The 18,178-nt window shown below is 30.5% G+C and overlaps 2 protein-coding genes and 1 pseudogene across 2 annotated transcripts; all 3 read right to left on the bottom strand.

Annotated features, from left to right (window-relative positions):
* Positions 1–1,916: 1,916 nt before the first annotated feature.
* Positions 1,917–5,829, bottom strand: LOC123888203 (nuclear transcription factor Y subunit gamma-like). The gene is made up of 6 exons (XM_045937173.1): positions 5,781–5,829; positions 3,531–3,737; positions 2,914–3,009; positions 2,685–2,771; positions 2,188–2,283; positions 1,917–2,040 (listed from the first exon to the last, which is right to left on the bottom strand). The coding sequence occupies exons 1-6, from the start codon at positions 5,796–5,798 to the stop codon at positions 2,038–2,040; spliced, it is 507 nt and encodes a 168-aa protein (XP_045793129.1). The 5' UTR covers positions 5,799–5,829; the 3' UTR covers positions 1,917–2,037.
* A 4,143-nt stretch (positions 5,830–9,972) lies between these two features.
* Positions 9,973–10,787, bottom strand: LOC123893174. The gene has a single exon (XM_045943100.1). It carries the CDS (start codon positions 10,542–10,544, stop codon positions 10,161–10,163), a length of 384 nt encoding a protein of 127 aa, XP_045799056.1. The 5' UTR covers positions 10,545–10,787; the 3' UTR covers positions 9,973–10,160.
* A 3,656-nt stretch (positions 10,788–14,443) lies between these two features.
* Positions 14,444–16,925, bottom strand: LOC123892627 (annotated as a pseudogene).
* Positions 16,926–18,178: the final 1,253 nt, after the last annotated feature.

The following is an 18,178-nucleotide window of genomic DNA, read 5'->3' as shown; positions in this document are numbered from 1 at the left end:
AATTTTTACTAGTGCAAATTCAGAGTAAATTTCAGTTTTTAGAAACTGAAATTTGTTTACAAAGCAAAAAAAACTTCGATTTCTACGAATCGAAGTTTTTTCAAGGACAAAATTGAAAATTCAAGAGATAAAAGATTCAAGGATCAAATTAATCCATTAACAATATTTATTATTTAAAAAATATAATTTTTCTTTTATTTATGGATTGATTTGTAATCAACCCAAATTCATTACTTACCCAAGCCCAAATATAGGGAGCCAAACAGTTTTTTTTTTACTTTCCCCAAACAGAATTTAAATAATAATATTTTTGATAAATAATTTAATAATGAATAAAATAGGTGGTGGTGGATGGCCGGTCAACGACCGGCCTCCAGCGGCCGGCGTCCCACAGCATTTTTCGGATCGCAAATTTTTTGGCGAGTCACGGCGGTTGTCGGCGGCGTTTCGGAGGTCCAGCGCGGCCATCGGCCGGTGGTGGCTCTCCATCGTTGACCGGTTGCTCAGGCGTTACCACCACCATTTTATTTTAATATATATATTTATTAAATTATTACATTATACATTTTAAATATTTATATTAATTTTTTTTGACGGAATATTTATATTAATTTAAAAACTGAACTTTTTTAAATTAAAAAATTCCTTTTTAAATAAAAAATTTCTTTTTTTTTTAGAATTTTAACAATTCCTTTTTAAATAAATATTTTAATATTTATATTAAATTTAATGTACTTTTTATTGGTAATTATCCATCTCTAAAAATTATTAACAATTTTAACGTTTTATTTATTTATTTATATTTTATTTTTGAATTGTTTGTTTTATTTTATTTTTAAAAAAATGGCAATCCATTGGATTTAAAATTAATATAATTAATGATCCATTGAATTTTAGAATTAAGGTGGATGGATCCAATCCAATAACTAAATGGATTGATTTGATCCATTAACCAATTTTTTTTACTTATGGATGGATTGGATGGATCCGTTAGTGAATAGATTGGATGGATAATGGATAAATGGATTTTTTTGACACCCCTACTAGAGACTCTAGAGACTAACCTAAAGCTTGTATAGGGATCGCAATGGATAGAGAATTGGAAGAGTACGTTAATACTACCAATTTTCATATCCGCAGTTTGAGAAATATCGGTGTCCATCTTCATATTCGGGTGGGGAATAATATTTGTACATGTGGCTGTATCTATATTATTTTAATAAAATTAAGAAAATTTCAAAGATTAAATGTTGTCTCATGAAAATTATAAACAATATTATTGTTAATCTATGCTAAAGTTTATATCTTAGTTGACATACTCACATTTTAAAGATGTGTTATAAAAATGTGTAATAAACGGATTTAGGGAGTAGTTATCACCAAATCCTACGAGTGGTTGAGATACCAAAGCTCGGATTATTAGAAGCATAAACGGATTTGCAACACGATTTTCCATTAAGAGAAAAACGAGCAAGAAATCAATGATCGAAGAAGAAATATTGCAAGAACTAATAGAGAATTTTGCAAAGAAGAATAGCGAAAGCAATGAAACAAGGATCAAACGAAGATTCAATGTAGAAAAAATGTGACTGATACCATATTCACTATATCGATTTTTCGAGAAAGAACCCTAATAATTTGAGATAAAATTCATTACCATATTCACTATACCTTAGTAGTTAACTTACTAAGGTTAATAACTAACTAATCAACTTATAATCAGTTAATAACTAACTAACTAACTAATCCTATAATCAGTTATAACCAACTTATAATCAGTTTTAATCATATTCGAAATACGCAATTGTTATAATTATAACCATTTCACAAGGGTTATTTGATGGCACAAAATATATAAAAGGTTCAAACATAAAAGTACCCAATTATCTATATATTGAGACAAAGTTTCCCAAATTGCTTAAAGAAAATAAAGAAAATTAAAGGAGGAATTAGGACATTTGATACTCCAGTTCTGGAAGGAGTTCCAATCATTGATTTCATTCACACTTCACAGCCTCAACAACTACATCCATACATTCACTACAATACAAGAAACAAAAACCTCTTAAAATTAAAATTGACATGAATATTTGAAAAAAAGGAAAATAAAATATTTTTATTTTGTATAAATAAGTTAGAAACTCTTCATGAAATAGTGATTAATTTTACTAGTAATGTCCCTCTTACCTTTGGCTGATAATTGAATGGAAATTGATCTAAAGGCATAAATGGTGGTTGCATCATGAAGGGTTGTACAAACCCTTGGTCTGTTTCCATTTGATCCTATATCAAGTGGACAAAATAAATATTTCAATAATCAACCAAATTAGTTACAAGTTTATTAGTAAGATCACTAATTTCCTACTAAATTGAATTTAAATTAAAAACAGTTAGTTATGCTATACATAAAAGGAGTCCAGGTCTTCAAAAAAAAAAGGAGTCCATATTTTTTGGTCATATGAACACTATACAGTAAAAATGAAATTAATGGCTGAAATGTCACGAGTTTAATTTATATGCACAAATAATTGGCAGTGTCATCTAATCTTATCTCGTTATATAAATAATTGTATGCATGTTAAGGGTGTAATTTAACAAAATCACAGTAGTAAAGTATAATCTGAAAATTATTTTGACACAATGTATATAAGTTAAACTCTATATATATTGAATCCAATACTTACTTTTTCCATAAAATCTGCACCAGGAGGAAAGAAAGCTTGGTCTCCATAGAGAAACTTTTCTACATTTTCATAGTCTAGTTCATTGCCCTATAAGAAATTTGAAAATTAATTCAACCAAAATTAGACAACAAAAGTTTGAGCAATATTAATAATCTTTTTACTTTTTGAATTTGACAATAAGAAAATCAGTTGCACCATGTATGAAATGAAATTGAATAGTAATACTTACATTTTCAATAATGGCCTTGGGGATATCAGTAGGCTGCACAGTCTTATTTTCCTGTTGGTTTGCAACGGTAAGATTTTCCATATTCTCTACCTGCGGCTATAATAAGTATACCATAATTGTTAATTTACACATACTATAGTGAAAAATATTTTAAACAATGAACCAATGTGCATAGGAGTGTTAAAACTCTTAAAGAGAGTTCGCCATTCATTTGAGTCTCACAAAACTTGAGAGATTAGTTTGTACAGTTGCGCACAGAGGATATTTGGTTTACGCAAAAAATAAAATAAAATTAATGTGCTTATATACCATAGGAAAATATAGGACAAACATTTTTCTTATAATAAATAGGGGTTAATACATCCTGTAAATGTAGTTCAATTGATAATTAACTGAGACATTATTCCAGATTTAGAGTTGAAACTCGAAATATTAAGACTCACGTAGAAGCTCACACAATTCACAACTAGGTAAAGCTTATTTTGGCAAAACATTTATCATTTTTATGTGATTATACTACAAAAAGAAGAGTACTAATTAAGTGAATATAATTTGACAAAAAATTGTTTTCCTCTAAAAGAAAAAGTATAAATGAATGAAAATGAAATAGAAGATACCTTGACATCAGAGGCACAATATTGAGTAACAACACCCATGAAAAAATCATCAAAGGGATTAGTTTCCATAATGACCTTGGCAATATCAATAGGCTTCATAGTAATCCTATTTCTCTCTTTAGTATTAAACCAAGCACGATATGTGAGCTCTTGAATTAAAACCTCGCATGCTTTTGCCATCAACAATTGAGATTCAGCACTCACCATCTGCTTAAACATGCATCATCACACAAGTTTAAAAGCAATGATATAATACTCAATTTACTTAAACTCATACTCACATGTGATAAATACAACATTGTTTTTATTAAATAATAATAAGAATATCTTAAACAGGATAATTATTAAGTGATATACTTAAAACAAGGGAGGAGCTGAAAATTTAATTGATTCGGATTGTGTGCAGTAATAGAGAGGTGACTGCACGCACTGCTGTTGATTATATATCTGGAGTGTTTGATTAAGATCTGACTATTTAAACTTTTAATAAGATTTTTTTTTGTCAAGTTAATGTTATATTTACCGATAATTAAAATTTGATCTTTAAATTTTGACAATCCAATATTAATCAGACAATCTAAATGTCTCCGGTTAATGCAATCACACTGCATAGAATTCGATTCCAAATTTCATATAATGGGTCCCTGATACTAAAACAAAGAAGTACAGCTTCATTTAAGAAAATAATTTTCAAATTTAAAAGTGTACAAGAAGATTGCAATCAAAAAGACTAATCCATTAATTAGGAGAGTCTTATGACTAATTTTATTGAACATGTTTATCTACTTAATATTGAACTCGTGATATTATCACTCTCTTTTAAGAGTCCACAACTTTTACTCTATCACATTGGCAGGTGATAGTAATTTTTGTTTCAACAGTTTTACTCATTTATCAGTATTTAATGTAATATTTTTACTAATGAGGGCTACTTTTGTACTCTTGTAGTTTTCTTAAAACCACCCTCCCTTAGGATTTACCAATTCGGATAAAAAAACATTATTTTTTTCTCATGTTTAGTGAATAAATCATGAAAAAACAATGGGTAAATTTGGATGGAAGTGGATTTTATGAACCATGGTGGAAAAAAAGTCCCCAAATCTATATAGGTTGTCTTTTTTATAGCATGTGAACTAAAATATCAATTGTTAGGAATATCACAAGAGTTTTAAGTACTGCGTTGAGTATTTTTATCTACTCGATATGAGACTCTTGATATACTTCCTCCGTTTTAAATTACTTGACTTTTTAGAAAATTTTATTTTTTTCAAATTACTTGTCTTTTTGATAATTTATGTTATATTTTGTCTATTATACCCTCCTTATTTTAAATCTTTTTATTGTACTTTTTTTTTTACTAAACTTCTTTGTATAATTTGTTTAAAAAAAATTGATACATAACATATTAAATTTATTGGAAAAAGAAAGTGTGTGCAAAAAAAATGATAAATTAAAATAAGGGTATAATAGGAAAATAAGGTGCAAAAATATACTTTCTTAATTTCTTGTTTTTTTTTCTTCTAAAAAGTCAAGTAATTTAAAACGGAATAGGAGTAATTTCTACTGTTCTTGCTTTTAATTTTCAAATAAATGATACTCTTTATGTTCCAAAATATAAGAAAAAATGAGTCAATAAAAATTTATATATTTGGTGTAAAATTTAGATCAAATAAATTAAGTTTTGTTGACTCACTTTGCTTATACTTTGAGATAAAGAAAATATATGACATAATAACAATATCCTAAACATAAACAATAGGGTTGTGCTAACTTTATATTGAAAACAACAATTTTAAAAAATTTACGAAATTGACGACTTTTAAGATAATAATTTTATAGTAAATTATTTTTTTTTAGTTCTTTTTATAACAGACAATTCACCTTTCAAGATTCATTGAATAAATTATGTATCTAGTCTACAATGTATATCAGATACATTATTTATTCAGTGAATCTAAAAAGATGATTTGTCTCTTGTAAAAATAACTGGAGGGAGTATATGCTATATCCTTTTTATATTTGGGTCATGCTAACATGTCTGTTAAGAATATATACATATTAAAGAAACTAAAAGAGTAAAAATATAACTTTTACATTGAAAAAACAAATTTAAAATATTGAATTCACAATTTCTAAAATAAAATTTCTACATTGATTTTCTTAACATTTTTTTCCGTAAAAAGTAAAAATATTTCAGTTTATGTCAAAAAATGAGAAATTAAAACATACAAACAATATGAGAAACCTTACATCTGCATCAACTTTCATGGTCCTTCTGATTCGAGTTTTAGCCACCTGACTTTTAAACTCTGCCATTCATATTAACACATCAATTGAAGGTTGATAAATGATAATTGTCTAAAACACTAGTTAATTAATAAGTTAAAATGTGAAAAAATAATTTTAAATATTTAACAAGTGGAAAAGGGTACTCATTTCATTTCCAGTAGAATAAAATAAAAAATAAAAAAAATTCTTGTTTAAATTGCAAAGAACCTTTATCAAGTTCCAAATTGAGCATCTGATTCTCCCAAAAAGATTGATGATTTTTCTCCTGCACTTGCATGTGAAACAAAAACAAACATCAAAAATCAATATTATGCACAAGTAAACATCATTTAGCCGGGCCTAGGCTCCTTTCATTAAAAATAAATAATAATAATAATAATAATAATAATAATAATAATAATAATAATTTTTTGATATTATTATGTTGATTGGTCATATTAATCTCTACAATTTCCAAATAACACCTTCATGCATCAACATGGTTGTACTTAATTGGGCTTAGCCTTGGATCCATGTATTGTTGGTCCAAATTATATGTCGTTAAAAGATCGACTTTTCTCACCCATAAAATCTAATTAGCCCCCCCCCCCCACGCGTCAAGACTTTTTTTTCCCGATTTTTTTTTTTTTTTTGCAAATGCATTTCGAACTTATTCTAATGTTAAAATATTATTCTCAATGGCAAAAAAAACTTTCGGAAAATAGGTTACAATTTTTTTTAACAAGGGACAAAAATATTTGTCGGATCCAATTACGTTTTATCGGTTTGAGTTGGATAAAAAATCCATAATGTTTCTATCAAAAACACCAACCAACACAATTCAGTGATAAACAAGTTGGTTTGAGATTTGGTTATCTATCATAAGATATAAAATATTTTTAATATTCCAAAAACAAATATATAAAATTGCATGAAAATTTCAACACTTAGATTAAATTTCATCGTATAACATTTCAATACTTGAATAAAATTTAAGCAATTCTAGATTCAACACATAAAAATAAAAAATTTAAATTTTTTTAGACAGGCTAGACTCTCACGGTTTGAAATCATATAGAGAAAATAAGTATATGGATGAATAAGACAGGTGATTATTGGAGTTTCAAACAGAATCGCTTTACCTCTTTGTTTTGCATAGCTTCTTTGAAATGAGGAAGTGATAAAGGTGAATCTAGTGGAACTGAGATATTGTTAAAATCCATTGTGAGATTGAAATTTTATTGAGTCATGACTTGTCAAAGATCCTTATAAATAACCCAATTTTTTTTCAATCTAATAATCTCCATTAATGATTTTTGTCGAGTTTCTATTAATTAACCAACGTTGAATTGATCCATATGCTAAGAATTTTGGGCCTCTTAAGCAATCGATTAGAGCTTTAATTTTTGGGTACGTAGAAAATTCAGTTGGGAGGAGAGAACAATAAAAACTTTGTAACTATAATATAATAGCATACGAAAAGAGTTTATATTAAATAGTTCTATATGAAGATATGTATTATTTAATATGAAAAAATTATATAGTAATAGTTGTAAGAAATTTATAAAAGTGAAAGCGCATTAAATATATTGAATATATAATTTCGTTCGGGAGTCAAAAGAATATGGACGTAAAAATAGTTCTATACTAATGTTCAATGAAAATATCTTTGTTAAAAAGTTCAATGAAAATGTCAAGTTTTGTCATGTCACCCCACTCTCGTTATCAACATACTTTTTTTTTTTGACAGAAAAAAAAATCGTTATCAACATACTTATTACAATCAAAATTGTCATATAGTAGAAGACATTATTTTAATTGAATCGCTAAACATAGCATAATTATATGAAATGGTTATTCTAGGATCATCATAGCTATTTTGGGTCTTTCAATAATAGGTACAACCATGTCCAAATCGGTAAAGTGAAATTAACTAAACTTTAACCTCGCAACCGAGTACGTAGTACTCCCTATGGGGTGAAACTCACTCGAATTAGGATAAGCATGAGCAAGATTAGTTGACTAATCTGATAGGTATTAGGGGCATGCAAGCGTAGGAGTAGAAAGGAGTTGAGGAAATAAGGGGAATGGAGCTTCATTCCAGCCTCAACTACCTCCCCTAACCCTAAGGATATAAATAAATGACTAAAAATCATAAGTAGATTCATGCACTATTTTGAGATAATCGAAAAAAATCTAAGATCAATATTTAGCACACTACTAGCCTGATATCCCTAAATAACCACGCAAGAACATTTGGCATCGTGGGACCTTGGTAAAGTTAATTTTCCGACCATGAGCCTTTTCAATATAGGTCAAGCTCACTTAGAACCTATCCGAGAATACCTCGCCAGGTTCAGCGAGGCCATGATCGAGGTTCAAATTATGTTCTCGGCAGGCCAGATGTCTTACACAATGTCTGGGACAACTGTGTAGATTACCAATGTCTCAGACAATTGGTTCGACAACTGGATCGCAGGATCAACTTAAAAATACTGAAGTAAAATACTGAAAACAATAACGACACAAGTAATTGTTAACCCAGTTTAGTGCAAACCACACCTACTCTGGAGATACCAATCCAGGAAAGGAAACTCACTACTCTGAATTAATACTTAGTCTTACAACGCATACCAAAACCTATTGATATGTATGTCTTTTCTTAATCCTAGTATTTTTTTACCTAAGAGCTACTCTCCTAGATATGAGTTACTGCTCACCTTCCTCTCATCACTATCACAAGTGATGGTTCTTCTTCTTTGTCGTTCTTCAATAATGTTGAATAACAATTCAACAACACCACGCCAAGTAATTATGTACCTAATGCCTTTAAGTCTTAATAACCTAGTTGAATACCTTGCCCAGTGGGCACGAGGTATTGGACTCGCAATCTTCAGTTATTGCTCGTGCTTGAAAACGTATGCTTGAATCTCTATTTATAGTCATGCCCCTCCTCTTGATTATAGATTATTTGAGATGCACGCTAATAGGGGATTTTAGTTTTAAAACAAACTTTTGATTTAAACTTACCTTATAAGATAAAAGATTCAAGTAAATCTTTCTGCACCTCCTCTTGATTATAGAGATCGTGAGATGTTAGCTCATATGATTAAGTTTTAAAACAAACTCCATAAAATAAAATATTTAATCTTATCCTTTATCAAAGTTAGTCATGATCCCCAATCATATCTAATACATGTTCGATAACAAACTTTATTATCTCACCATTAACAGCTGACAATCGTGTATTTACGCATGTAACAATCTTTGGAGAGAATCGCGCGCCTTGGATAAGCTTTAAGTTCTTCAGCCTGCTGTACAAGGGCAAGATGTCATACACCATTGTTTGGGACATCTTGTTCAACATGTTGCACGTACATGTATTCTCCCCCTTAATAAAATGTCTGACACATCTTGTTCAACATGCTGCACCTACACAGCTTGTTTCTTTCACAAGTTGTTTTAACTTTATAATGCAGCCAACTCATAAGAATAATAGAGGTGTCAAACTCGAACCAATAAATGTTTGTAGCTGCATTCCACAATGGTCTCAAAGCTGGCCATTTCAATGAATCTCTTGCACAAAAGTCAGTCCTTAGTATGGAGGAAGTGATGAAGAAGGGAAAAAGAACGATTTGTAGAGAGGCAAGAAAGGAGAGATCGTCGAGACCAGATACCTCCCAGTCCCCAATACAATCACACTCCCTAAAACGAAAAATTTAGATACACCTCACAACATTATAAGAATATGTTTGATTCACAAAATGGTAATTAATCGAAAAAACTACACAAGACAAACCTTTAACGTATTGGACAACTGTAAGAATTTGTCACCTTATCATTGTTTAAGCACACTCAGCAATTTAAATATTTAATGGTCACGTGACTTTTTTTTACTGGAAGATCATGATTAAAATTGGTTATTCAAAAATCAAACTATTAGCATACAAATAAAAAACTTATGTGGATCAAAACCAGAAATAAAACAAAGATGTGCCCTCTTTTAAAGAACATTACTCTTTAACTTTTATTCCTTAATTGACAAAAATTCATTGATAAAGATATTTTCAATTGATTGGAGGAGATTAATCTAGATGACAATTATTCAAATAGTTGCTTAATGAATTTGGTCCAATATTTGAAATAAACTACTTGTTGGGCTTGGATCATTATGTGTGGATCCCAATTAAAGGTATTATTATATCCACAAGGAAATTATGAAATTACAACTCATGAAAGAAACATTAACTTATAAACTATTAAGAAGATTCCTCAACATGTTCCTTGGATAGAAAAATTGAGAAAATCAAGCCAAACAAAAAAAAAAAAAGGTACACAAAATTAAGAAGTAATTATAAACTATTACATGGAATTTAGTTCATGAGAAGCAACCAAGGCCTTAGAAATCTCAAATATAAGCCTAGCCTCAAAAGCATCACGTGTATAATCCTTAGAAACATCACCAACCTTTTTATTTCCAAAGATCGTGTCTGTGTTCATGGACTTCAACATAAATTTCTCGTAAGTGTTCTTAAGCTTTGTCCACATCTTTATTGGTGACCTAATTGCCCATGTTAACCTTGGAACAGCTCTAATCCTCCATTGTCTTCTTTTCAACCTTATAGCCTTCATCTTCTTACCATCACCGGTGGCGGCGCCATCAGCGTCGAGGCGCTGGTAGCGCCGCCTTCGTAAGTACCTAGTTGGTTTAGGTATTAGTGACTCCACTTCAACGTTTTTCATCATGAAGAGTGTGTTTGGACTTGATGATGAAGAAGGAGTATAAGGATGTAGAAGAGGATAAAATACAAGAGAGTCTCTAAAATAATTTTATTGTGGAAATGAATTGGTACGTGTTTGAATTGAGCACTTTCATATATGTATATGTTGGAAGATTTAATGGGATTTGCTTTTCATAATTAACAAAGTCAACAAACAACGGTTTGAACATGAATTATTGGTGGGTGACTAGAAGCATATGATGTGAGTTTGTGGGTCACATGATCGACATTAATATAATTTTGGTTTCTCATATATTATATAGTTTTTGTCACTTCAGCTTCACTTCTATATTCTCTCATATGATATACCTTTCTACAAAAAAAAAAAAAAAAAGTAATTTAGTCAACAAAAAATGTTTGAATATTATGCAATTTATATGTTACTCAGTATTAATTAATCATCCCCAAACTTTATCCAATTTGATTATTTGATAATGAATTGACACATAAATCAGAATTCACACTACTAAGGTCATCGTGAGCTTAACTCAGATCGTATTATATGTTCAGGGACTGAGTTCGAACTCAGGACACTCCACTTATTCATCTTTAATGTGGATTTTCTAGTCACTAACCTACTTGGTCAAAAAAAAATCAAACTCTTGTTATCAATGTTAATTTTTTTCATAAACTCTAGATATTCGATGTGCACAACTGTACACACTAATCCTTCAAACATATTGTAAAACTCAAATGAATGACAACTCTTCCTAAAATTTTTAATACTGTTGCATAATTTTTTTTTGGGAAAATCAAAGGTATCATTCACGCGCAACTGTGGATACTAATTTCATCGAGATAACTGAGATCTATTTAAGGGATTGACCTTTCCAACAAATATTTTTCCATACATATCAGTCAAAGATCAAACTCAGGACCAAATGATTAAGAGGACCAAATATCTACCACTTATGTTGTTGGTTTGTTGCATAAAGTTTTTTTTTATTTTATTTACAATATTAATAATGAGTATCGAACCTAATACATCATACATACTACTCAAATCTCTCATATTAGTACTTGATGGCTTAGTTGCATAAATTTTTACTCGTAGGTAATCTTAACTTAAGCATTTAAGATTTAAGAGTTATTTGTGTTTTGAAGTCTTCTTTTTCACATCCAACGATTTTTATTTTTACATAAGAAAGAGAATTTTTTTTCTTTTAATTTTAGTATATTGTGATGATGTAATTTTATTAAATCACGGCGAACTGAAATAATTTTCAATTTTCATCACCATCGTTAAAATATGTATTAAATCTAATTATTAAATTGCACGTGAGTCCAGTAATAAAAAAATGCACGTGGGAATGGAATCAAATTGTGGTTCTGAAACACATACCGTATAGTTTATTTTTTTTACTAAACATCCTGTATAGTTTATTGTAATTATAATATAATATACTAGTGGGCCACGCGGACGTAACTTATGTTAAAAAAAATAATGTCTTATATTATAGTGAGTTTGTTAATAAAATTTTTTTATTGTTATAAAAAAAAATCAAAAATATAATTGATATTATGAAAAGTCAACACCAAAATTCATGTTTTTTTTTTATTTTTTTTACGGTAGCAAAAGTTGATTTATTTGTATAAAAGGTTTATATGCATCTAGAAGTTTGACTATAAAATAGTTATGGGGGCATCCGTAGGTTGGTTGCACAATTAAGGCATGAGAATCAACAAGACATCTATAATCTTATTTTATTTCTTACTGCAGATCTAAGCTATTATAAGTTTATATTTTGGTAATATAAATAAGTTAGTTTATAGTTATTATATTATAGGTGTTTGATAATATAAATAAGTTTGTTTCATAAAATTAGAGGTATTTGGTATAAGTTTTTTTTTACTAGTTTATAGTTTTTTTTCAAATGTTATTTCAAGTAGTGTTTGAACTTATAACTTATAATTTTTTATCTTTCATTTCAATTTTAACTTTATTATTTTGATTTCTTTATTGTTTTTATAAAAAAACTAGTCACTCACAAAAATAACTACCTACAAACATTAATCATGTACTTTAATGTCATTATATACTTACAACAACTAAATTTATCAAATAATTTAATTTTACTTTACTAGCTTTTCAGCTATCAGCTAAAAGTTAGCTTATCCTCTATCATCTAGTTTATAGCTTAATTTTATCAAACACTAGCTTATAGTTTATTCTTCAAACGCTATTTCAAATAGCTTATGAGCTTAATTATAGCTTATCTTCTTTTTTTTCTTTCAATTTTATCATGCGATTTTAGTTGAAAAAAAAATTAAATATTAATTAAATATATATTTTTTATGTCATTTTATATTTATAAGTTGGTTCAACCGCTAATTTTACAAAACACTACGAATTCAATTAGCTAGTTTATTCGTTATAAGTTCATTCGTTATAAACTACATTATCAACTATCCATTATTTTTTACCAAACAGAACTCTATAATCTTGTTTAGAAATATTATTTTGTGCACAATTAAAATTTGAAACGTTCTCGTAAGTTTAATTCAATCGATAAACAATTCACTTATTACTTTTACCTTTCTGGATGACAAATCATTTCATTGTTTGGATTATAAAAATAATAATTGAATAGATTTCACTTCATTCCATTATATTTCATCGATCCAAACAATTATAAGCACATATTCAGACCAACTCACATCCGATGTGGAACTCTTTTTTGTGGATATAAATGGTTGGGTGACCCGATAGCAGGTTGTCAAACGAATCTTGAAGAGACTCTACTACCATTTTGGAATTGAGTGTTGGGTTTAACTCAATCATATAAAGCCAACTTGTAAAGTGAAGATTGTCTCGTACTTATAAACTAATGTTCAGGCCACCTCACGTTCGATGTAAGACTTCTTAACAAATTTTCTTCTACCCCTTAATAATTTAAAGGTACTTGTCCAGAAATGAAGAAAAACAAACATATGAATAAATTTGTATGTGGTTGCTACTTGCTGCTACTACTAATATATGAAGCACGGACTCCGACACGAATACCGCGACACGATACGGACACAGACATCGCGACACCGCTAATGTAAAAAATATAGGACATCGACACCGCTACATATTTATAAAACATATAAATTGAGAATCAAAATATAAACATGTAAATATAATTTGAGCAAGTTGTTTTTTTTAAAAAAGTTTTAAAACAATATATGATAGTATTTTATCTTTGTTTATCCATCTACTATCGAAAAAACTAAAAATATTGTAATCAAAATGTAATGTCTTCAATCCCTCATTGATCAATATTGTTGTTTCGACACATCTTTAACTCTTGTAGATATGTCTGATATGTGTATAAGGAAATCGTATAAGCAAATAAGTTTTTTTTGGACTCTTGTCCGACACGTGTCGTACGAGTGTCTTAGGGTGTCAGACACCGATCAAAGGAGTGTCAAAGTAAAGGAAAAATTGATTTATTTTTTTTTCGACACTGATATGAGCTATCTGAAACGTGTCGAACACCGTGACACGCCTAATCATAGAGGTGTCGCAATATATATATATATATATATATATATATATATATATATATATATATATATATATATATATATATATATATATATATATATATTATTGATTATTAAATAATAGTCTCACATTATAATAAAGAGATATTGTTAAAAAAAACTTATGTGTGCAGCAGGGACGGATCTAGACATGAAAATCTAGTGTGGCTAAAATCTTAAAGTAAATGTAACAAAAAAAATATAAAAATTAAGAAACAATGAGCATAAAAATGATAATGTATTTTTTTGAATTGGCTAAAAATTGAAGCAGTGCACCAGCACAAGAAGTGCTAGAACATCAAAGTACAGAGAATAAAAATAAATAAAAGGGCAGGAACCAGGCCAGAACTGAAAATAGCAGCAAAAAATAGCAGGAGCAGCAAAAAAACCTCGTACTAGGAGCAGAATAGTTTAGCCCATCTGTGATGCAGTATAGGAAAACAGAGCAGAAAATAGCAGCAAAAAACTAGGAGCAGCAATCACTTGTTCTTGATACAAAAGTTGAAACTAATATCAGAGAGAAAGACACATTTACAACGAAAACCGTCTACCATCCATTTGTTGAAAATGATCTAAAATGACATCATTATCAATTGTTGCAAGAACATCTCTTTCTATAAGAGTTACAAGACGGTTATTTAACCATTCATCACTCATTTTGTTACATAGCAGACTCTTTACTAAATTCATAGCTGAAAAAACGCGTTCCACACTTGCAGTTGCTACCGGCAAGACTAAAGCCATCTTCAAAAGCTTATAAACCAAATTATATGTGTTGCACTTATTTGTTTCCACAAGTTTTGCACAAAGATCTGAAAGTCCTTTTAACTTTGCAAAATTTTTGTCCTCTCGAACATCTCTAACATAAGTCTGAAGTTGATGTCGCAATACCACTTCCGGCACATCTACAAAATCATTTGGATAAAGCTCAATCATCCTCAATAGTTTTTTGGCATCAAACCTTGCAAATGATGATGAGGGACTCAAGCATGAAACACATTGTAAAAGTTCAGTATTCTCTTCATCAAACCTTGCATTGAGCTCATGCAACTGCAAATATCTAAAACACTAAACAAACAATCATGCTTATAATGATGTAAATTAGAAACACCAGAAGTTGTAGATTGCCTAGGTTTCTTTCGCGCCCTATACGGTGCATCCATATCAGGCACATCAATATCATGCTTAATGCAAATTTTCATAACCTTTGATATAAGTTCTTCCCATCCATCCTCTCTCATTTCTTGTAATTCTTGTTTGGTGGCATTGACAAGTGACAAAGCATTGATAAGATCTTGATCACGCTTTTGTAGTGCTACACTCAAATCATTTGTAAATCCTAATATTTCAACCAACATATATAACATGAAGATAAAATCAAAGGATTGAAGCAAATCTAACAAAAGTGTAGTTTCGCCATGTTTCTTAAATGTCGAATCCTCCCCCACTTCTTCAAGTACCCTAACAATGGAACCATACAATCTCATCACACTAGTGAGATTCCTAAAGTGGGAACCCCAATGAGTGTCACCCGCTCTAGCTATAGATGATTGTTGATTTAATCCACTACCAGTCTCTATCTCTTCATCTTCAATCAATTGAGCAAACTCAGCTACTTGTTTGTCCCGAAGAAATTCTTGCCGCTTGTTAGATGATCGTATGAAATTAACGAGAATATTGACGTTACCGAAAAAACCACTAACACCTTTATGAGCCTGAGCACAAGCAACAAGTGCCAATTGAAGTTGATGGGCAAAACAATGCACATAATAAGCAGATGGATTCTTATTTTGGATTAAAGTTCTTAAACCACCAAACTTACCTCACATATTGCTAGCTCCGTCATATCCTTGCCCCCTAATGCTAGATAAACTCAAGCCATTAACATACAACATCTTCTCAAGTGCCTCCTTAAGTGACTTAGCACATGTTTCTTTAACACTTACAATGCCAAGAAACCTTTCTTTTACCAAACCTTCGCTATTAACATAGCGAACAACTATAGCCATTTGTTCTTTCCCGGCAACATCACCAGATTCATCAATTAAAACACAAAACACATCATCCGCAATATCACATACAATTTGTTTAGTTATTTCATAAGCACAAGCGGAAGCAAGATCCTTTTGTATCCTAGGGGCAGTCATATAGTTATTCCCCGGAGCACGATCTAGTACACTAGCTATTTCTGGGTTAGCTTCCTTTAAAGTATCTACCAACTCAAGAAATGGCCCCTTAAATGGAGAGTCATGTTTCTCGTCATTCCCTCTAAATGGCATGGCACTCCTCAAAAGATACTTGATAGCTATAAGAGATGTGTTTATACGAACACGATAATCGGCATTCTCTTGCTTAGTTTGCTTAACAAACGCAACCTTAACACTTTGGATTGGGTTCATGAGAGCATAACCCATATGCACACAATCAATATGACTATTGCAAGAAGTAGCATGCTTAGCCAATCTGTGAGCATTCTTCCAATCACCAAATCCGTCTCCCACAAAGTGACCCCCCCCCCCCCCCGTATTTAGAGACATTTTTATGCAAGAGGTAGCATGCTTTGACTACCTTGAACAGACCAAGGATAAGCGAAATTGTGAGGGGGTTTATGGCGACCTATTTTTAAATAAGTTTTTCGTACCTCATTTTGAATGTCAGGATGATAGTTTGAAATTAGAGGCCTAATTCCTGGATCCGTTTCCAACAATTCATAATCAACAACTTTACTACCCTGACTTGGATGTTGAGTTTCTGTTGCTTCTACGATAGCCGAAGAACTAGCTTTGTCTCTAGAAAGCACAAGAAAAAATTTCTTCATCCTATAAACAGAACAATGAAACCATTTAAAGTAGTTATACCTTTAGGCTTTTGATTAAAAATAAATAAGGATAGAATAACTACATATTTATTGTGTTTAATTTTAAAAAATAACAAATTGTAGCAGCAAAATGATAAGTATAAACACACAACATGTTTTGAGGGAGTATGGTTACACGCTATGTACATCAAAAGCACAAAACAACACACAACACAATCACAAAACAATAACATATAAAATATCAGAAACAGAAACTGAAACCCACACACAACACACAACACAGTCACAAAACAAGGATCATAATAAGTTGAATCAGAAGTTCATAACATATAAAATATGAATCCAGAAAAAATAAGGGTGAAATTAAGGTTTTAATTTTAAGGTTTGAAAATTGGAAGCAAATTTGAAAAACATACCTTTTGTGGAGGACGATGTCAAGATGAGTGGTCGGAGAAGGTGGACGGCGCCGGCGATTATGGAGGACGATGTGAAGATGAGTGACGGTGAAGAGGAAGAGAAAGAAATACGCTGCTGCTGTAACGTGAAAAATTAGTTTTCTATTCTGTTTCTATTTTGGATTTTTTCTCTTTCACACTATATATATTTTTTAAAAAAAAAAAAAAATTGAAAAATCTGGTGTGGCTTTAGCCACACCCAGCCCTTACTTGTGTCCGTCCCTGGTGTGCAGACATATAAAAAAAAAAAAAAGCAGGATACACTGCATTAAGGGGAGAAACCAATGTTTTAAGAACCGGACCAGATCGGCCGGTTCGACCGGTTCGACCGGGAACCGAACACAGCAGCGGTCCGAATGAGTGCTAAGAACCGGTAGTCTGTAGAACCGGAAAAAACCGTTTGGAACCGCCCTGAACCGCTCAAACCGTTGAACCGGGGGTGGTTTTAAAAAACCGGCCGGTTCGGAATCTAGCTTAAAAAAAAAACATTTTTTCCCCTATTTTTTTCTTTTCACGCTTTTTTTTTTTTTTTGTCAAGAATTTTTTTTTTTCCTTTTATCCATTGATTAAGATTTGCCTTTGTCTTTTACGGTAATTAATTAACAGAGTTCTAAAAAGATCCGGACATAGAAATACAGAGACCAGAAAGATTCAATTTTCTTTTCCTTTGCTTTTATACAAATAAAAGTAACTGGTTTGTTTAAAAAAGTAAAAGAAAAGAGAGAGATTTGTTTGAAGAAGAGAAAGAAAAGAGAGAAAAAGAACAAGATTGAGCTTGAAGAAGAGATATAAGAAAGG

The sequence above is a fragment of the Trifolium pratense genome, linkage group LG6 (genome assembly GCF_020283565.1).
Source record: "Trifolium pratense cultivar HEN17-A07 linkage group LG6, ARS_RC_1.1, whole genome shotgun sequence".
NCBI classification, from domain to species: Eukaryota; Viridiplantae; Streptophyta; class Magnoliopsida; order Fabales; family Fabaceae; genus Trifolium; species Trifolium pratense.
The sequence above is the reverse complement of the archived record's forward strand: the minus strand, read 5'-3'. Positions and strand labels throughout refer to the sequence as shown.